At 45.1% G+C, this 17,834-nt stretch overlaps 1 protein-coding gene across 2 annotated transcripts; it reads left to right on the forward strand.

Annotated features, from left to right (window-relative positions):
* Positions 1-239: 239 nt before the first annotated feature.
* MAB21L3 (mab-21 like 3) lies at positions 240-17,593 on the forward strand. 2 transcript variants are annotated; one of them, XM_086617549.1, is made up of 7 exons: positions 240-287; positions 5,037-5,177; positions 7,621-7,692; positions 10,246-10,537; positions 13,357-13,538; positions 14,332-14,526; positions 17,360-17,593. In XM_086617549.1, the coding sequence occupies exons 1-7, from the start codon at positions 240-242 to the stop codon at positions 17,591-17,593; spliced, it is 1,164 nt and encodes a 387-aa protein (XP_086473675.1). The 2 variants fall into 2 exon arrangements, with proteins under 2 accessions (XP_086473675.1, XP_009982393.2); XM_009984091.2 differs by lacking the exon at positions 7,621-7,692.
* The last annotated feature ends 241 nt before the right edge of the window (positions 17,594-17,834 follow it).

The following is a 17,834-nucleotide window of genomic DNA, read 5'->3' on the forward strand; positions in this document are numbered from 1 at the left end:
TTCTGAAGCAGCTGGATGTCACCATTGTAACTCAGACCAGAAAAATTTTTTTAGAAATAGGCATACTTCCTTGCTTCTCTCTCCTGTTCTTCATCCGCAGAGGAATGAGGTAACCTGAGCTTCACCTGAGGGGAAGAAGGCTCTGAGCAGCTCGCTCTGAGTGTCCCTCTACTTCCAGAGGTAGGTGAACGAGTGGAGAGTGAATTCACTCTTTAGAGAGCAGCGAAGACCATCTTGCCATGAAACCATTCACAGATGAAGATGTAGAAATCTACATCCAGAGCAAGGTAAGGCTTTATCTGTCCAGATTTTCTGTCTCCCACACTAGGTGTTGGTTCTGAAGGGTGCCAAACTTGACAGTTAGTTGCTTGCCTGCTGTCTTAATTTCTGAGACAAGACTGGGTGAAGTTTCATGAGAACTGTATTTCTAATGAGATTTCTAGGTTTCTGTTGCAGAATTTTATCAGGGATCTCAGCTGGTAGCCTAATCTTTTGAGGTGCTTGTCGTCGTCTTCTTCAGATGTCCTGAATTTTTGCTCCCAATCCGGAATTCCAGGTGTGAGACTACCTGTAATTGCCAGCATTAAGTCTAAGGAAAGGTCCTTGCCTCTCTCCTTGTCCATTGGTCTTGGCTTGACAGAAACAAGACTGAAACCACACCAAGGGTTGCCTCTAAGAAAGATGCATGTAGGAACTATGTAGAGAGACAGATATTGTTAGAATTCTGTCACCCATTGGTCTGTCACCTCAGTCGAGGATACTTCTCTATATACTATGATTAAAATAACATGCCTCATTAGAGCATGCAGGCTGGAACCATGTTTTCTATTTTATGAGATATTCCAGCACTTGTGGGTTTTTTTTTCCCCCATTATGAAATGAAGTAAAACAGAATAAAATCATCAGTGAAACAGTACTGTTTAATAAAAGTAATTCTAAGTGAGCCGTAACATTTTTTAAAGCTGACGTGTTTCATCACAGTACTCAGCTAGTTCCTTTTTTTTTTTTTTTATTTTCCCCGACAGAATGCAAGGCATCAAAGTGAAAAATCATTTCAAAATGGAAAACTGTAAGGCTTTCTTTTCTGTAAAGGATGAGATATTCTAGTACCATGAAGGGGCTGCTAATAAAGATTTGTTTGCTCTATGGAAACGTTTTGGTGACAAGTAGGTGTTTTTCTGTGAGAACTTTCATTTTCAGCCATGCAGTGTTGTGCACTGGAAAATCATTGCATGAGAACCTGTTCAGTGAGCTATAACAGTGAATACTTCTCTGAAGATTTATAAAGCAGAGCTACAAAGGAGGGAACAGAGGGAAGCCATGCACAGGAAGATGCTCACATGACTGCCATAAGTACCAGGAACAGAAACAGAGTGTAGTTAAGTGAGGTTGCCAATATTTTAGGTTCTACTGAAAGTCTGTTTTCTAGCAGCCTTCCATGGCTGGATTCCTAGTTTCTGCCTGCTCCTGAGTCTCCTGTCCAAGTGAGGCTGCCTAACCTTCAGGCAGCCCCAGTTCTGCTTGTCAAATGCTGCCTGATTTTGAAAATAAGTCAACCACCTGGTGCAATGGATCTCTATGATATCAAAGATTTCTTCCTTAAGCCACTCAGCAAAGGAAAAACTCAAGTGCATATGGAGTGGATGTGACTGGGTAAATAAGAACAAACCCAAAGGTTCTTAACAGTCCCCAGTAAATCCCAGTTCTGCTTCCTTCATAATAAAACCTGAAGTGACCTTGTTCTGGTTTTGTGCATGTGTTTTGGCATGATTTCCAAAGTTAAGACCTGGTCAGGAGAATGCCAGTAGGTGGTAGAAGTGGCTGTCCAACAAAGAGCTTGTTCTATCTCTTCTCCCACTGTGTCTGTGCTGGTGCTAAAGACATCTTAGGTATATACCTTGTGTCTTTAGAAGCTGCATTCGCTCACTCATGTTCTGTCTTCTGATTTTTATGCTTTCCCTTCTGTAGGAAGGTTATATCTTTCATTAGCATGATGAGGGAGCTAATTGTGGTTAGCAACAGTTAGCACCATCTGTCACATGCCCTTTGTTCTTTTATCCCTGCCCCAGGGATCAGGAGTACATGCAGAAAGAGGTGTTTATCGACACCTCCCTTAATAGTTCTTTTTAGAGTCTATACTCTTAAAGATATAGAATCACAGAATCATAGAACGGTTTGGGTTGGAAGGGACCTCAAAGATCATCTAGTTCCAACCCCCCTGCCGTGGGCAGGGACACCCTCCACTACACCAGGTTGCTCAAAGCCTCATCCACCTTGGCCTTGAACACTTCCAGGGATGGGGCAGCCACAGCTTCTCTGGGCAACCTGCTCCAGTGCCTCACCACCCTCAAAGTGAAAAATTTCTTCCTTAGATCTAATCTAAATCTGCCCTCTTTCAGTTTAAAGCCATTTCCCCTTGTCCTGCCACTACATTCCCTTGTAAAAAGTCCCTCTCCAGCTTTCTTGTAGGCCCGCTTTAAGCACTGGAAGGCTGCAATAAGATCACCCCAGCTGATAAGATCTTCTCCAGGCTGAACAACCCCAACTCTCTCAGCCTGTCTCCATAGCAGAGGTGCTCCAGCCCTCTGATCATCTTCGTGGCCTCCTCTGGATCCGCTCCAGCAGCTCCATGTCCTTCTTGTGCTGGGGACTCCAGAGCTGAACGCAGTATTTCAGGTGGGGTGTCACAAGAGCAGAGTAGAGGGGCAGAATCACCTCCCTCGACCTGCTGGCCATGCTGCTTTGGATGCAGCCCAGGATATGGTTGGCTTTCTGAGCTGCCAGTGCACGTTGCCGGCTCATGTTGAGCTTCTCATCCACCAGCACTCCCAAGTCCTTCTCCTCAGGGCTGCTCTCAATCCATTCTCCACCTAGCCTGTACTTGTGCTTGGTTTTTCCCTGACCCACGTGCAAGATCTTGCACTTGGCCTTGTTGAACTTCATGGCCACTGCTGTAGCCTAGCCATTAGGTGATGGAGGCACAATCAGATGAGGCCAGGCTGGGTGGGATGGATTCTGGCAGGATACTGGAGATGGCAGAAAGTGGTTTTAGAGAGAACATAGCAAAAACAATGCCTACAGGGGCACTCTTAGACCTCTGAGCTGACCCACAGTGATTGTATACTTTCAACAGAAATACCATTTGCTTGTTGGAGAAACCATTAGGTGGCTTGTTGAACAAGTCAAGCTTATTGGATTGCTCTAAGGAGTTCTTCTGGATGAGCAAAAATATGGCAGAGAAAATAGCTATAGCTACAGGTGGAGAAGTGCCATAAATGAAAGCTGAGATGAGAAGGTAAAAATGTACATGGGCTAAAATTTCTCAGTGTAAATTTTCTTTCAAAAAAAAAAGAAAAAGTACATGTAAGCTAGCTAAAACTGGTCTCAGAGAACAAGGATGAATTGGAATGAGGAGGAGGGTGAATTACTAGGGAAGTTAAAGGGTGTTATATAAACATGAGGAACTATGTGGTGTTAACATAGCGAAGAATCAGGATGTCAAGGGTAGATGAAAGCTCAGTGAAGGGAATATGATACTGCTGTCTGATGTGTTTTCCACTTGCAAAAACTATTCAGGCTTAGTAAAAATACTGTTAACTTTGTTGGCTGGGGGAAGGTATTCAAAGTCTGCTCATCTTCAAATTCAGTGTTAGTCAATTGCTCTTCCTTGGCTGATTGATCTTAGGTAAGCACTAGTCCTTTTTAGTCCATTATATGCTCAGTTGTTGTGAAAAAGTGTGGCATCCACTTATTATTACCCAGCTGGCTTGAATTGAAACTGAATGTAATTAACTAATTAACTAAGGTTGAGACCCTGCCTACAAAAGGCGGGCCATTTCCTCCTGGCTGTGGAAGATGCTATGGCATCCTTGGAGCTGCAGCCCAGGCTGGTGAGCAACATCTGGTGACCCCGATGTGATACGTCTGAGAGACCCTGAGGATCGTGACTCCCTTGCCGGAGCCAGAGTAGCCAGAGCCGGAGCCAGGGCCGGAGTGAGAGTCCTTCGGTAAAGAAGGTAAAGCCGCAAGCCCCGATGTGATATTCACGGGAGGGAAGTGTGCTGGCGTCGGAATGAATGGACTGGGTCTCTGCTCACCATAAAGCATAGATGTTGCACCGTGTTGCATAGATGCTGAAGCAGATGCTAAACAAGCAGGACGCAGGAGTTTTAGAATAGAATCACAGAATGGTTTAGGTTGGAAGGGACCTTTAAAGATCACCTAGTCCAACCTCCTGCCATGGGCAGGGACATCTTTCACTAGATCATATTGCTCAAACCCCCACCCAACCTGGCCTTGAACACTTCCAGGGACGGGGCAGCCACAGTTTCTCTGGGTAACATGTTCCAGTGTCTCATGTGAACGTTCAGGTTCATCTGTATTTTTCTGAGTTGTCCATACTTCATCTCAGACCTTCCATTGAAATAATTTTTAATAAATAATTATGCTACTACTGCTTGAATTGAAGGATTATCCATCAAGTCACACAAACACCTAGTGCCCAGTGGGACTACCTGTGAAAAGACACCTTCTCATCATCTAGGAATGGACTCTCATCTGTACTTCAGATATGAAGACTACTGGATACTTTCAACATATTGTGTAGGCATCTACATGCTAATGCACAAGGTACCTGTAATTCTTCAAGTCTTGTCAGCTCTTCAAATGAAATGTATCCTGGCTCCGAGAATGGCAAGTATACGCAGGGGAATAGCTGGATATTCTGCATCAAATGGCTAAGGAATGAGCTACTTGATAGCAAACTTATCCATGAAATTAACTCCTTCTCTTCCATCCAATGGTATTGGCATGGAAATATCAATTAATGCCCAGCAGTGTTGAGTATTGATCCTTTGGTGTTCACAAGCAAGAGCTCTGCTTCATGGTAAGTTGATTGTAACTTACAAGGAATCATAAGTTTTACTCCCAGCACAGGCACAAATGTTTCAGGATGCTTCAAGTCAATTGTCTGTTTTCTGCTGGAGACGAAGACTGCAGGTACCTGTAATATGAAGTGTCTTTCTTGGAACTGACAGGTGGAACGGCGACATGATCTGGTTTCCAAAGCAGTGGAGGAGGTGCAGAAAATCATCCAGCAACTGACTGTGGAAATCAGCTGTAAAGCCATGCGATTCCAGGCCATCTCCAACTCTGGCATTCACAATGACAATATTAAGGTATGAACAAGAGTTCTGGCATACTCTCTGGTAGCTCATGGCAGTCAGTAAATGATTTCTCCGTTGTATATGTGTCTGTATGGACAGGTACCTCACCCAAAACACCACAGACGATGCGTTGACACTTCACTGTGGAAGATCTAGTGACTGACTGGGTCGTAGGGACTTACTCATAGACATCTTACAACTCAAGAAGCATCAGAGAGGGCTGGGTAATCTGGCAGAGCCTCTTTTTACAGCTGCTGCTTTTACAAAGAGAGTCTATTGCCAGAGCTGTCAAAATCTGGAAGCAGAAGCCAAAGCTTGTACAGCAGTAACATAAGAAGGAAAAAATGCTCATGCCTTCATGAGCTATGACTCATATTTTTTTCACAGGTGGAAAACCTGTCACCTCACTAAAAAAAGAAGAAAAAAAAAATCAAAAATCCTTCTTCCGTTATGAACATTAGAAAGCTCCTTTAGAAAAGTATGTTTTTTCTTAGTCACAGATTGGAACTTCATTTTTACTGGGAAGAAATACGCTTATTGGTGGGAGAAGTTAAGTGCCTCCCCGTTTTAGACCATCAAATACCAAAATAATAATGTTCTATCCCAGCTGTGACAGGAGAAGGCTGGTTATTTCCTGTGACTGCTTAACACAAGAACGAGTAGTGCAAGGATATAAGAAAGGATCTCGGCAATGGCAACTTCAGATGACCATGATCTTCTTAATCTGGAGTAGTTTACATCCTTGTGTATGTCAACCCTTACACTAAAATGCAGCCAGTTACTGATCGAAACACCAAACATGTAAAAGCATGAGGCAACTTTCACAACTGTCTGGGATTGAAAGGGGAGAACTCTGTATTTATCAAGCTGCTGAAAGATTCTGGAGGTGGAGGCAGAATATAATCATCCAGTCTGCAATATGGCTATTGCTCTGGGGACAAAAACATTCGTATTTATATCTTCTCAGGAATTTCACATACCCCAGGACACGTGGCTGTGCCAGTAGGAATGACCACAGTGACGTAAAATGGTGCCGCATCCTGGTCCATGTGTTCCTTAGTGCCATCCACCTCTCATGCTGGAAAAAAACCTGCTTGGCTAATGGAAGTCTGACAAGACCAGGGTCAGGGTAAAATTGCTGTTCTGGAGAACAAAGCAGAACAAAACCGAGGCAATCTATTCTGAGCAGTAATTTAGTATTACGGTAGGCTGATCTGAAACAACCTCTGCTTAAAAGCAATCACCAAAATTTATTTTCTTAAAAAGTAGCACATTTATTATTCATATTTAACTGAACCCAGTGCTATAAATCTGTGATAGTCACACGAGGAGGGCCTGGATAACTGTTCTGTATGTAAGGAGTGGGTATGGCCTAAGCTAAAAAGAAGAAATTCTTTTTGGCTTAGACTGTCCTGCTTCCACGAAATAGAATCTTTAATACCGCTGATGACATAACTCAACATAGATGAGACTTGTGTGAAGGGAAAGCCAATGTATTAACTATTCTGTGTTTAATTTTGCAACTCCTTTTTTCCTGCCAATTAAATGTACAGGAACTTTCCAGAACTTTCAGCTTCTGATTAGAAAGACTTAATTTAACATGGTGAGTGGGCTAGATTTGTTGAGAAGCTGCAAGCCTTCTTCTAAATCTGCAGGGCTGGGTGGGGTTGAATATTGAATATATTGAAAATATTGAATTAGATAGTCAATGCTTTTCTGTAACACAGGGGACAAAAATTCAAAATATTTAATAAAAAAAAACTGAATTAAAGTTCGGATAGATAGAATCATAGAATGGTTTGGGTTGGAAGGGACATCAAAGATCATCTAGTTCCAACCTTGCTCTTATGGGCAGGGACACCCTCCACTACACCAGGTTGCCCAAAGCCCCATCCAACCTGGCCTTGAACACTTCCAGGGATGGGGCAGCCACAACTTCTCTGGGCAACCTGTTCGAGTGCCTCACCACCCTCAGAGTGAAGAATTTCTTCTTTATATCCAATCTAAATCTCCCCTCTTTCAGTTTAAAGCCATTGCCCCTTGTTCTATCACTACAGGCCCTTGTAAAAAGTCCCTCTCCAGCTTTCCTGTAGGCCCCCTTTAAGTACTGGAAGGCTGCGATAAGATAAAATGAAATATTTTATTTTTAAAACTTTTAAGTGTTTGGTTTTAGTTGTGGCCCACCAGTTTTTCAACTGTCAGCTGCAGAGCTGAAGCAAAGGCTGGGGAGGCTGCAGGAAGGTGTACTGGGCAGGTTAGTGTGCAGAGTGAGTACTGGTACAGCACTGCCCAACGGCATTGCCAAGTGATTCATTCTGTAATCGTGGCGAGGGGGGATTTTCCTTTGACAAACAGGCTCGAAGGAAGCTTGCAGCTTTGCTCTGTGAATTAATTACCTGGCTCTTGCTTTCTCTCTGTTCTCTGTACTTGTTGTTTTCCTTTCTGCTTCTCTCAGGATCAGCCAGCTTTACTGGCCAAGTGGGCAGCTATGCTTCGGGGGAAGCGCCCATTCCACCCATCCATCCAGGTACAAAGCCTTTGTGCCACCTGATGCCTGCCAGTCCGTGTGCCTGCTTCCTCCTCGCCCACCCTTTTATCCAGACAACTTCACCCAGCTAACCAATCCTCCCATGACTATTTCATCCTCTCTGCAAGAGACTTGTTTTTTGGTTCAAAGTGTAAATGTTTTGTTTCTAACCTAATGCTTCTGCCTCTCTGGGATATCCTGGCCAGGATCGCAAGAATGAGACTGTATTTAATTTGCCCAGCCTAGTGCAGGCAGGTATTTAATACAGCTGAATTGTCCATAAGTTATACATCCCAGAATTCAAGGCTCTTGTTTAATAGCCTGGGACTTGCTGGGGCCCATGGTCTGCATACAGCATGTAAGACCATGGTGTGACAGAGCAGAAGTGTGGGACTGGGATTTGTTTAGGCCAAGAGGACATGAGCTGCTCGGCTTTACAGTGCCATCCCCAGCCTTGTGATTTCTGATGTCTCCTGGTAAGCCTCAGGTGGAGGAGCCTTGTGACTGGTGTTTGAAGGCACTCACGTAACACCTTCCCTTGAAAATCTGTTGGGTGCCAGTGCGTACAAGTCAGCATCTTGGTGTGGAAAGGAATGGTTGTTTATCTGCAAATGTGGCCGAGGCAATGAGATGAGCAGTACCTACATGGCAGACGTTGTATTTTTCCTTATGGAGCCTAGCACTTTGTTCCTGAGCTGCTTGCAGGGTTTCTCAGCCCCAGCAAACCTGACCTGTGCAGGTCAGCTTGGTCTGCAATATCATCCTTCCAGTATGCTCCTGCCTTTAGGTAGTTTATATTTGACAAAAGAAGGGCTTTCTGGTGTTTCCTTTGCTATTTCTGTGCTCCTTGCTGGCCATCTTTTGTATTTCAAATCTCTTTCCAGGGAGCAGAGAAGACCAGCTGATCCCTGTGGGAGAGAGAGGAGGGAGGTGAGCATGACAACCCCATGTCTCCAAGCGAGGCAGACCTAGGGAGGGCAGCTGGGGTCAGCAGAGAGTCTGGATCATCAGGCAAGCCTGTGTTGATAGGGCAGGTCTGAAGCCAAGCCAGGAGCACTCATCCAAGGTCAGGATCAGGCTCAACGATGGTCACCAGGGTCAGATGCAGTCTATCGATTGCCAGGCAAGTCTATAGTGGCCAAGTAGGTCTGAGGTCAGGACAGGAAGGCAGTCTGCAGGTAGGGCAACAAGGTCTATGGCCAGGTGCAGGCACAGCTGTCACAAAGTTGGGGACCAGCACTCCTACAACATAGCCTGGGGCTAAGCTGAATTGGGGGTCCCAGGCTCATGGGCTGAAGGTGTGGGTAGAAGTCCCAGAAGGGCTGCTTAGTGCCCTCAGGGCCATGGCACCTCTGTGGTAACGTTTTAAACCAGCCGAGCTACCAGGAAGGCTACCAGAATGTTTTGGATTATTCCAGGAGAGTGACAAGCATGTTTCATTCACCTCGGGTGTATCCACCTTGCAGCAACAGCTGTCACTTCACATCCTGCTCATGCAGCAGCTTCACCTCGTTACTGTCAGTATAAGTTAGGCTTGGTAGCAAGTGGACTTGAAAAGCTTCAAAGTCAACACGGTAAAAGTCTGAAGGAGTTTAACGCCCTCTCTGGAGCCACGATTGCCAAATGCCTCCAAATTCATTTTCGGAGATGTCTGGGTATGCCCTGGGCTGGTATGAGGTTTTGTGGTACTTGTGTCAGTGGATAAACTCTTTGCAAATACTGGTTCAGCACTGGTTTTCTTGGGAGATGGCCATTCCCAAAGTGAGGCTGATTAATTGGCTTGCAAACAAGCCCATCTGAGGGTTGGTTGTCCATTGGTTACTGTTCCCACCCTTACCCTGTTTCTGGCTTCCACTCAGCAGGAGATGCAGTTTCACACAGTACAGGTGGCCAAGACCTGGGTTATTTCTGAGAGCCACTGCCTGTGTAGGCCCAGGCATGTCACTTGCCTCACGTGTCTCTCAAAGAACATTCATAGAGAGTGAAACACGTGTAAAATGAATGGGCTATAGCCTTACTTCACTCATGTCTGTAGTAGACTTTGAAAGAGATCAGAAAAGTGCACTTTTTGCCATAGTTGTTACTACTGTTGAACTCTAGGCTTATCTCCAGTAACGATTCTGAGGTAATAACTTGCACTATTTTGTTTCCCTTTGCTGGATCTCATGACATGCTCTCTGATGTTTTCCTGCTCCTTGGAAGCTGCTAGTTATTATGCCTCATGCAACTGCAGGCTAGAAATAACAAAGAATGGAGGAAACCATGGCAGGTGTGGTTGCAGTTGAGTCAGTGCACTCTTGTCCTCTATGGGCCGTGGCTGCCATGTCAGTCTGCCTCTAAGACAGTTTCCTTTCAGTCTACGTACCTCCAAAGTAACCCTCAGACAGACATGGAACAGATCCTGGCTGTAATCGATTGCTCCCATCATACCATGGCTTCTCCTTCTCTCCAAAGCCCCCAGTTTTACCTATTACTTTTTTAGCCCTCTTTTCCTTGCTCCAGGCTCATGGATCTGCCCTTGTCTCCTCTCTCCATCTCTCTGCACTCTCCTAGGTCTTAGCGCCCAGCCAATTCCTCATCACAGTCCCTCTGCGTGGCCTGACCGGGTACAGGGAATGCCAGGTACGGCACTGGCGTTATTACACCGTACATGGAGCCAAGCTCCTCTCCTCCGTGCGGGACCCCGAGGAACTGCATCAATGGCTAGAGGTGGAGCAGTTCTCAAAAAGCCTTCAGCAGTGGCATGAAACGGATGTGAACATCGAAGGTGATCTGGTTCCAGCCAAAGTCCTTATCGTCTTCCGGGAGCTGGTGGAGAAGTCGATTATCTCCTGTAACCTCTCCAGTGAGTTTAGTGGGGACAGGTATAAGGGGAACAGGCTGTCTTCTGCAGCTGGTAGAGGGGAAACCATCACACACACAAAGGGTTTGATTGACGTGATCGGAAATTAAAAAGCAACAAGCCGCACCAAAATCAGGGAGCCTTTAGCCTATTTCAGTGATGCATGTAGACCTGTGCAGAGGATAGAATTAAGTAGTTCTTGGCCTCTTCATAGCCAAGATGTTCCTCCTTTCTTAGGAATTTGTGTAGGGTTTCCAGCAACATCGCCCTCACAGTTCAGCCGAGATGCAACACAAATTTTCAGGACATTTAGGAATTTGGGAAAAATCTTTTTTCTACTACAGCAGCTGCAATACATCTAGACTAGCAAGGAAGGTATTATGCGAAAATTAGATACAGAGAAGATGCATAAGCTGGAGGAGAAAGTGCTTGAAGATGTTTATAGGGCAGATAATGGTCTGGGGAAACCTTAGCTGCCCATAGCTTTCCAGCATGGGGTGGTGGGAAATAACTAGAAGTACTTCTACTTAAGCAAAGTCTGTTGGACAAGTACTCTTTTCCTCAGTGCCCAGGCTACTCCAGTCCTGTTCAGCAGAACTGGACTCAGGAATTTTTGCTTTCCGTTGTGGAGCAATCCACAGTGCCTGTTTGTTTCCTGTGGCTGTTTATACTGGAAGTGCTGATCACTGACATAATGCAATCAGTGGTCTGTGCAACGTGCCTTCATAGCTGCAACATCTGTAGCAAGATGCTGCCTGAACAGTGATCCTCATGCTTAATTCTTGGCATCCTAGAGGTGTGTTATTGATTTCAGCTAATGAACACTTGTCTTGGTTCAAGCGAAATTATCTACGTCCATCTTTTCACATTAAGATACTGTGACATGATCAAATCCAGACTGTGGTGCCTCTTCTCATGGCATGTTTCCAGGATGACTTTACTCCAGTAGCCTGATATGGGTCTTCTGTATTCCAGAGAAATAGGAGCCATTTTCACTCATCTGATTGCACTTTGAATTTTAGTCACAGGAGAAAACATGTTAAAGTCAAGCTCAGCTAGATCACTGCATTCTTCCAGGAAATATTTGTTATCACAGAAATGGAAAGGTTGATGGGAATGAAATTTCACCATTGAGGCTCACAGAAAAGACCAGATGGAATGGGCTTTCAGCTGAGGCTCTACTTAAGTGAAAGTCATTGTGTTGAAGTGAAAACCTGCTGTTGTGTGTAACAGCAGAACATCGAGTTGTCGAGCCAGGAACGGTACTTCCAAGGGACCCAGAGAGTGATGTTTGGGTTGATGATTCTGATGCCTTTTTTGAAGGGCCAGCTGGCAGGACATTGACACAGAGGAGATGAGCTAAGATGAAGTCACAAGGAGTAATTACCATTTTTGTTTGTTTCTGTGAAGAATGAACTTCCTTCATCCCACAGTACAACTAAAGTTACAGAAAAATTTCCCTGATTTCATTACTTCCCTGTTTTTTATTTCTTTGAACATCAGCAAAACCAGTTTTTGAGATGCCTCACTTTTCATTGGTGGAAAAATAGATCGCAATGTTTTTGGAAATAACTCTGGATGTATCTACATGACGACACAGTGGTTGCTCTAATGCTTTTCAGCTGCTAGGGGTCCCTGCTGAGGGCTTGGGAGCAGTGCAGTTCCTCTTTGGGTGCCAGGCTTGGCTCAGCAGGGAAACAACACGCAGATTTTACTGAGAATTGTAAAGTTCCGGTTGGGATGGACTCTGCTGTTCGCAAGGTAATTCACCCCTGCACTTCCTGGAGGAGATGCTAAATTACCGTTGGGAGTAGGAAGATATTTCTTCTGTGAGGATAGATGATGTTAATCACCATCCCTTCAAGTCTGTTGTGTGGGCTCCTTGTGGAATTGCTCCTTAGCCCATGCCAGTCAAAATGAGATTGGCACACTACTATTTAACCTGCTTATGGTAATCTGCTCCGTCTTTACTTCAGTAGGTTAGAGCATGATCACGCAATTGGCTCAGATGACAAGCTTGAAGGGACAGTGATCCTGCCAAAGTGACAGGGAAAGCTGGGGACTGACCCTTCTTCCATGAACACAGCTGGACCAACAGGAAACATCTCACTAAGTCCATTAGTTGCAGCTTTCATTCCTTTCGGCTCTCTCAGAGCACTTTGTTCCTGGAGATGAGCCACTCTTCCTTCACTGAGGAAACTTCTTTCCTCCAGGTATCCACAGAACTAACTCTTTTTGACGCTGGGAAGTCCCAGTGAGGCAAGCAGTTGGCCCTTTTTGTACGACTGCTCTGCACAACAGACCATCAATTTGGCATCGTCTTCTGTGCAAATGTATTTCCAGAAACAAAACTTACAGATACCCCACAAAACATTCTGAATGACTGGCAAGGGTAAGTCGCTTGGTCTGGTGACGGGTTCTCTGAAGGAATAAGGAGATCTTTAGATACGAAGTGTTCATCTGGTCCCCTCTGATGTGCAGTGATCTCCTTGTACTGTACCGTTAGAAAGGTTAGGTTACACTAGTTGTTCATCTGTATTTTTAAGAAGCTGGTCCTAGGATTTAAGAGGACCCACAGAAGAAAATAAAAGTAAGGTAATTGAGTGTAAAATTGATAACTTAGTTATTCCTTCATCTTCTTCCTGTTCTCATTCCCCAGGGTAGATTAAATTGTAAGTTTTTTTCTTGTATTATGCTTATGGCACTGAAGAGAAAGTGTCAAGACAGAACAAAAGATCTGCAGGGCCCTAGACAGCCCTTTGCTTGGCTTGTGAAAAAGGACTTTTTCCTCTTTAGTATCTTCTCTTGCTGTTTCTTCACAGGTAAAGTGACGGTGCTGGAGAGCTTCAGCTCAGCGGTCCGGGTGGCTGTGGAGACATCAGAATCTCAGGTCGAGGTGGAGCTGGTCCCTGTTGTGGAGATTCCAACTTGCTGGCCCGAGAAAGCCCGGTGGCCTCGTTGCCTTAGGCGTTGGCCCTCCCAGGAAAAAGTGCAGTGCGTCAAGGTGACCAGTGTAAAAAGCCCTTTTAACTCTGTGCTGGAGTTTACCTCACTGGTGTTTGACAGTCCTGACAGTGGTTTCCCAACTGAAGCGCTGCATGACAGGCAACAGCATGGTTGGAACGTGTATTCTCTAGAGAAGTGATATTTCAAAGTGTTCTGTCAGATTTTATTGGTTTGGGTTTTCTTTTTCCTCTTTACAGTGGTGAATTCTATGGAAGAAAACCCAAGTTAACTGTTTATTGCATGAGGCTCTTGCACACAGCTCTGCCTGGGTAGCTCAGTGATGACATGCATCCTTCTTGCTGGTCTGCTCCACCTTATGCAAGCCTTCTGCAAATGGGCTGCTATCTTGCTGTTTTCCCTCTGGCCTAATCCCATCTTTCCCTACAAAGCTCATGGCTGGATTCTGGTGCTCCAGCTCAGCCCCAGCTGCCATGTTCTTGCAGGTCCAGTTACACCTTCCAGTTCTGCTCCCCTCATGCACGGCCTGCTGCTCCATGGCGAAGTGCCTGCAGAGCTGTGCCACTGCTTTTGTAGCACTGCTGGTACTGTACCTGGTGGCTCTAGAGCTGGATCTCCTGGGAGTAACTGATGTCAGCACATGAGGAAACAAAACAAATTGCACAGTTATTTGACCTGGAATTAAGATGGGAGCATGACACATGTTTGCTGCCTCTGCTAACCCTGTTTAGAATACACTTTGAGAGATGTCACACATCCTTTTTGTAACGTCTCTGCATTGCTCAGAGAAGTTTGCCTCTAATCTGGTGTCACACTTCTCCTTTTGTTCACAGTCGCTTGGTTTCGACCTTTTGGCCCGCTCCAATTACCACTGGCAGCTGTGCTTCTCCCGTGCTGAGCATATACTCATGGAAGGACTCGATGAAGATGGTGGTTGTCGCATGAAGTGCTTCAGGGTCATGAGGCAGATGAAGGAAGATGTCTGGTGTGCTGGAAATAAGCCTGTCATCACATCCTATCACCTTCAGGTAGGCATGACCATGATACGAAGATACAGCCTCAGGGGCTTCCGTCCACTAATGTCAGAATATCATGATGTAAATCACTGTAAGCATCTGTGTAACTTTTAAGGTAACTGTCAAAACTGCAGCACTGTTTCATTGTCTTACAGTGGCAAGAAGTTCAGTAAACGTATGTTCCAAACTTCAACAAGAAACTAAAGCCTGTAGGAACATTATGATCGCAGCAACATGAATAATGTTAGAGTTGAGGCCCCTGCTCTGTCTGGCTTCACAGAGGCATTGTAATACTGTCTTTGATTGCACCAATACCTCCTGCTTTTTGACTCTCCCAGCCATCCATATCCATCTATCTGTCTGGAGGAAAACTGTGCATTTGTCTTCGTGGATGTGAACCAAACAAAATTCTCTTAGGTGAGCGTTATTTCGTGAATGAGGTGCAAACAGACAGTTCTGGTGCTGTTTCATCTGGGATGGGAAGAGAAGAAAGAGGTAAAAAGGTGGCAGCATCCTCCTTGTGTGTACTTCAGGGTTCAAGATGGCTTCAAAACAACATTTGTGAAGAAGAGACAGAAGGCTCTTCTGTGTCCCCACATCTGACAGCTGCAGACACTGATGGACCACAGGCAGCACCATTTATCAGACAGTAGGGCAATCGTGTTTTCTGGGCCCCCATCCTCCTGGAGCTGCCAGGGAGAGGCTGTCCTCTCATCTTGAATCCTCAAGCCACCAGGCATCCACAGTAGTTACTGATCTTTTGGTGTCCAAAACCAGATGCAATGCTAAGGTTTCTCCTAAAGAAAAGGTTGTGGCCATCAAATGCTATTATAGTATGGGACTAATTTAAGTCAAGATAGAGTCAAAAACGAGTTGAAAAGGCTGGTTATAGCTTAGCAGAATGCAAGATTTCTCGGTGCCTGTAAGAACAACCTGGTGGAAAAACTGTCATAGGTAGGAGAAAGTGGAAAACCATTTAACCATTAGTAATGATCTCTTCTTCTGGCTGAAGGAGAAGAGGTGCAGGAAGTGCTGTTGCATGGGCTCTTGATCAAAATAAAAAGCTCTTTAGAAGCTCTTCATTTCTTTACTGTAACTGTACTTGAGGCTTTTACTGCAAGAGAGGATTGGCTTACCAGACAATGCTTCAGCATTACTTACATTGGGGAAAAAAAAAAAAAAAAAAGAAAAACAAGAGAAAGAAACAGTCAATGGCTAAACCAGCAGTTGAGCAGAGGCTTAGTGTTAGGTTTCTTCACATTATCAGGCTTCCCCTGTCAGAGCTGTCGAACAATTACTATTAAACAAGACTTCACATGAAAAAGGCCCTTTCTGACAGAGAAAATCCTTCCCCCAGGAGTTGTGAAAGCCTTAGAGGACCGAGTAAGCGCACTCATTACGCTTACCTCCATAGAAATGAGGTTCAAAATCAGGAAGACCGAAAGACCTAGGTCCATTTTGAAAACCAGCTCTGTGCCTCTGGTAGACACCTGGCAGTTAGAGATGGTTCAGTAAGTGCTGGGGATGGATCACCTGCTTGCCACCTGGCTGGAGGAGCAGCACTGTTTTCCTTGACTCCAGAAACTTCATTGCAACTGGTGCCCATGGATCTTGCTGAAGTAGATTCAGTGTGACAAAAGGTAACTGCTCTGCAAGTTTCCAAGGAGCAGCTCTCGCAGAGTTACAACTTGAATTCCTCACTATGTCTTTTGTTCCCTGGCAATGTTTTTTTTTTTAATGTCTTTGTGGTTGTTGCAGCTGCAAACAAAAAAATTGTTCACATTCAAAACGCAGTCCAAGAAGAAATTTGTCAGCAATGCAACTATTGCAAGGCCTACTGGAGATAAAAACCAAACCAGGCAATCCAGGAAAGTGTGGCTTATTTTGATGAAATTCTACCTCTGAAGAAACAGTTGAAGGCTGTAGTTCGGCCACGTCTCACAGCATCCGTGGGTCTCTTTTTGGGTCCCTGAATCTGCAAAGTAAAATTGGGATTCAGAAGACAGTGAGGAATTCGGCAGAATTATTAAACACAAGATGGGTGACTTTGTACTTTAGAAACTGACTTCAGGTTGACCCAGGCAGTCAGTTTGGCTTTTTTGGTACAATAAATGTAAGTACCTCAAGAAAATTCTTCTCAATCATAGGAAAGTCTGAAAAATGTAACATGGGTAGTGTAAAAATAATACTGTAAAAGCAATAATCATATTCATTTTGTTATTTTAACTATGGATTTCTCAAATGTAAAAATTACATAAAATAAACTTGGGGGAATAGAACATAACACGCACTGTAAGCATCACTTGTCAGGAAAAAACAGGCTGCATTTGACCAGAAAGTATGCTTGGAATCCCAAGCTGTTTGGGATGCAAATCTGTGGGCATCTTCAGCACAAATACAGCTGAAGCTAACAAAGAACTATGTTAATCTGATCATTCTTCTCTCCCGCCTCGCACCTCCTGGTCTCTACACTTGTATAATAAGGCATTTTCTACAGCCTAAAACGCCTGCCATTTCTACAGACGCTCCTGCTGGTGGATGGCAAATAGGCTGAAATTATTTTAGCACAACCGTATTCCTTGGGCTCCTGGCCTAGTCAATGGAGAGGGGCTCCTCTGGGGAGAGATCCTACCCAGGCACATCAGAGTTACTCTGCCTGATCCCCAGAGGAGGCTTCAGTTGTGATCCCTCCATCGCAGAAGTGATAACCCAGGGAGATAGCGGTGCAAGTCTCCCTGGTTTCCAAGGCTGTCAGCCATTTCCCAGCACTAAAACTGCCTCTGTAAGCTGCGTGAGCCCTCGGCAGAACCTCTCACACCTCTCCTCTCCCATCTGCTTCTTGCAGACAGTGCTATTCTGGACGTGTGAAAAGTACCCGCGCACCAAGGATTGGCGCTGCTTCCCCGAAGCCTTTCTGAGGCTGGTGCAGAAGCTGCACAAGTGTGTAAGCCAGCGCTTCCTCAAGCATTACTTTGTCAAGAACACCAATCTGCTCAAATATGCCAACACCAGTGACCTGGACCTGGTGGCCAGCAAGCTCGCTGTCTTCTTGGAGAACCCCGTCTTCTGCCTGGACTAAGGCAGGAAAAGTCCTCCTCGCCCCAACCCTGAGCTGATCTCCTGCCTCCTCTCCCCACCTGCGGTTGTTCTTCATGTCCTTCCAGTAGATGTTGCAGCTGGCTTTGTAAGACAGTTGGCACATGCAGCGTGAAAGAGAAGTGTCAAGCTGGCAGCAGTGGGCGGTGAAAACCGATGGGAAGTATCGCTTGATGCCCGGCTGATCTAATTTACTTTCAACAGTGACAGCCTGCCTGGAAGCT

The sequence above is a fragment of the Tauraco erythrolophus genome, chromosome 1 (assembly GCF_009769465.1).
Source record: "Tauraco erythrolophus isolate bTauEry1 chromosome 1, bTauEry1.pri, whole genome shotgun sequence".
Lineage (NCBI taxonomy): Eukaryota > Metazoa > Chordata > Aves > Musophagiformes > Musophagidae > Tauraco > Tauraco erythrolophus.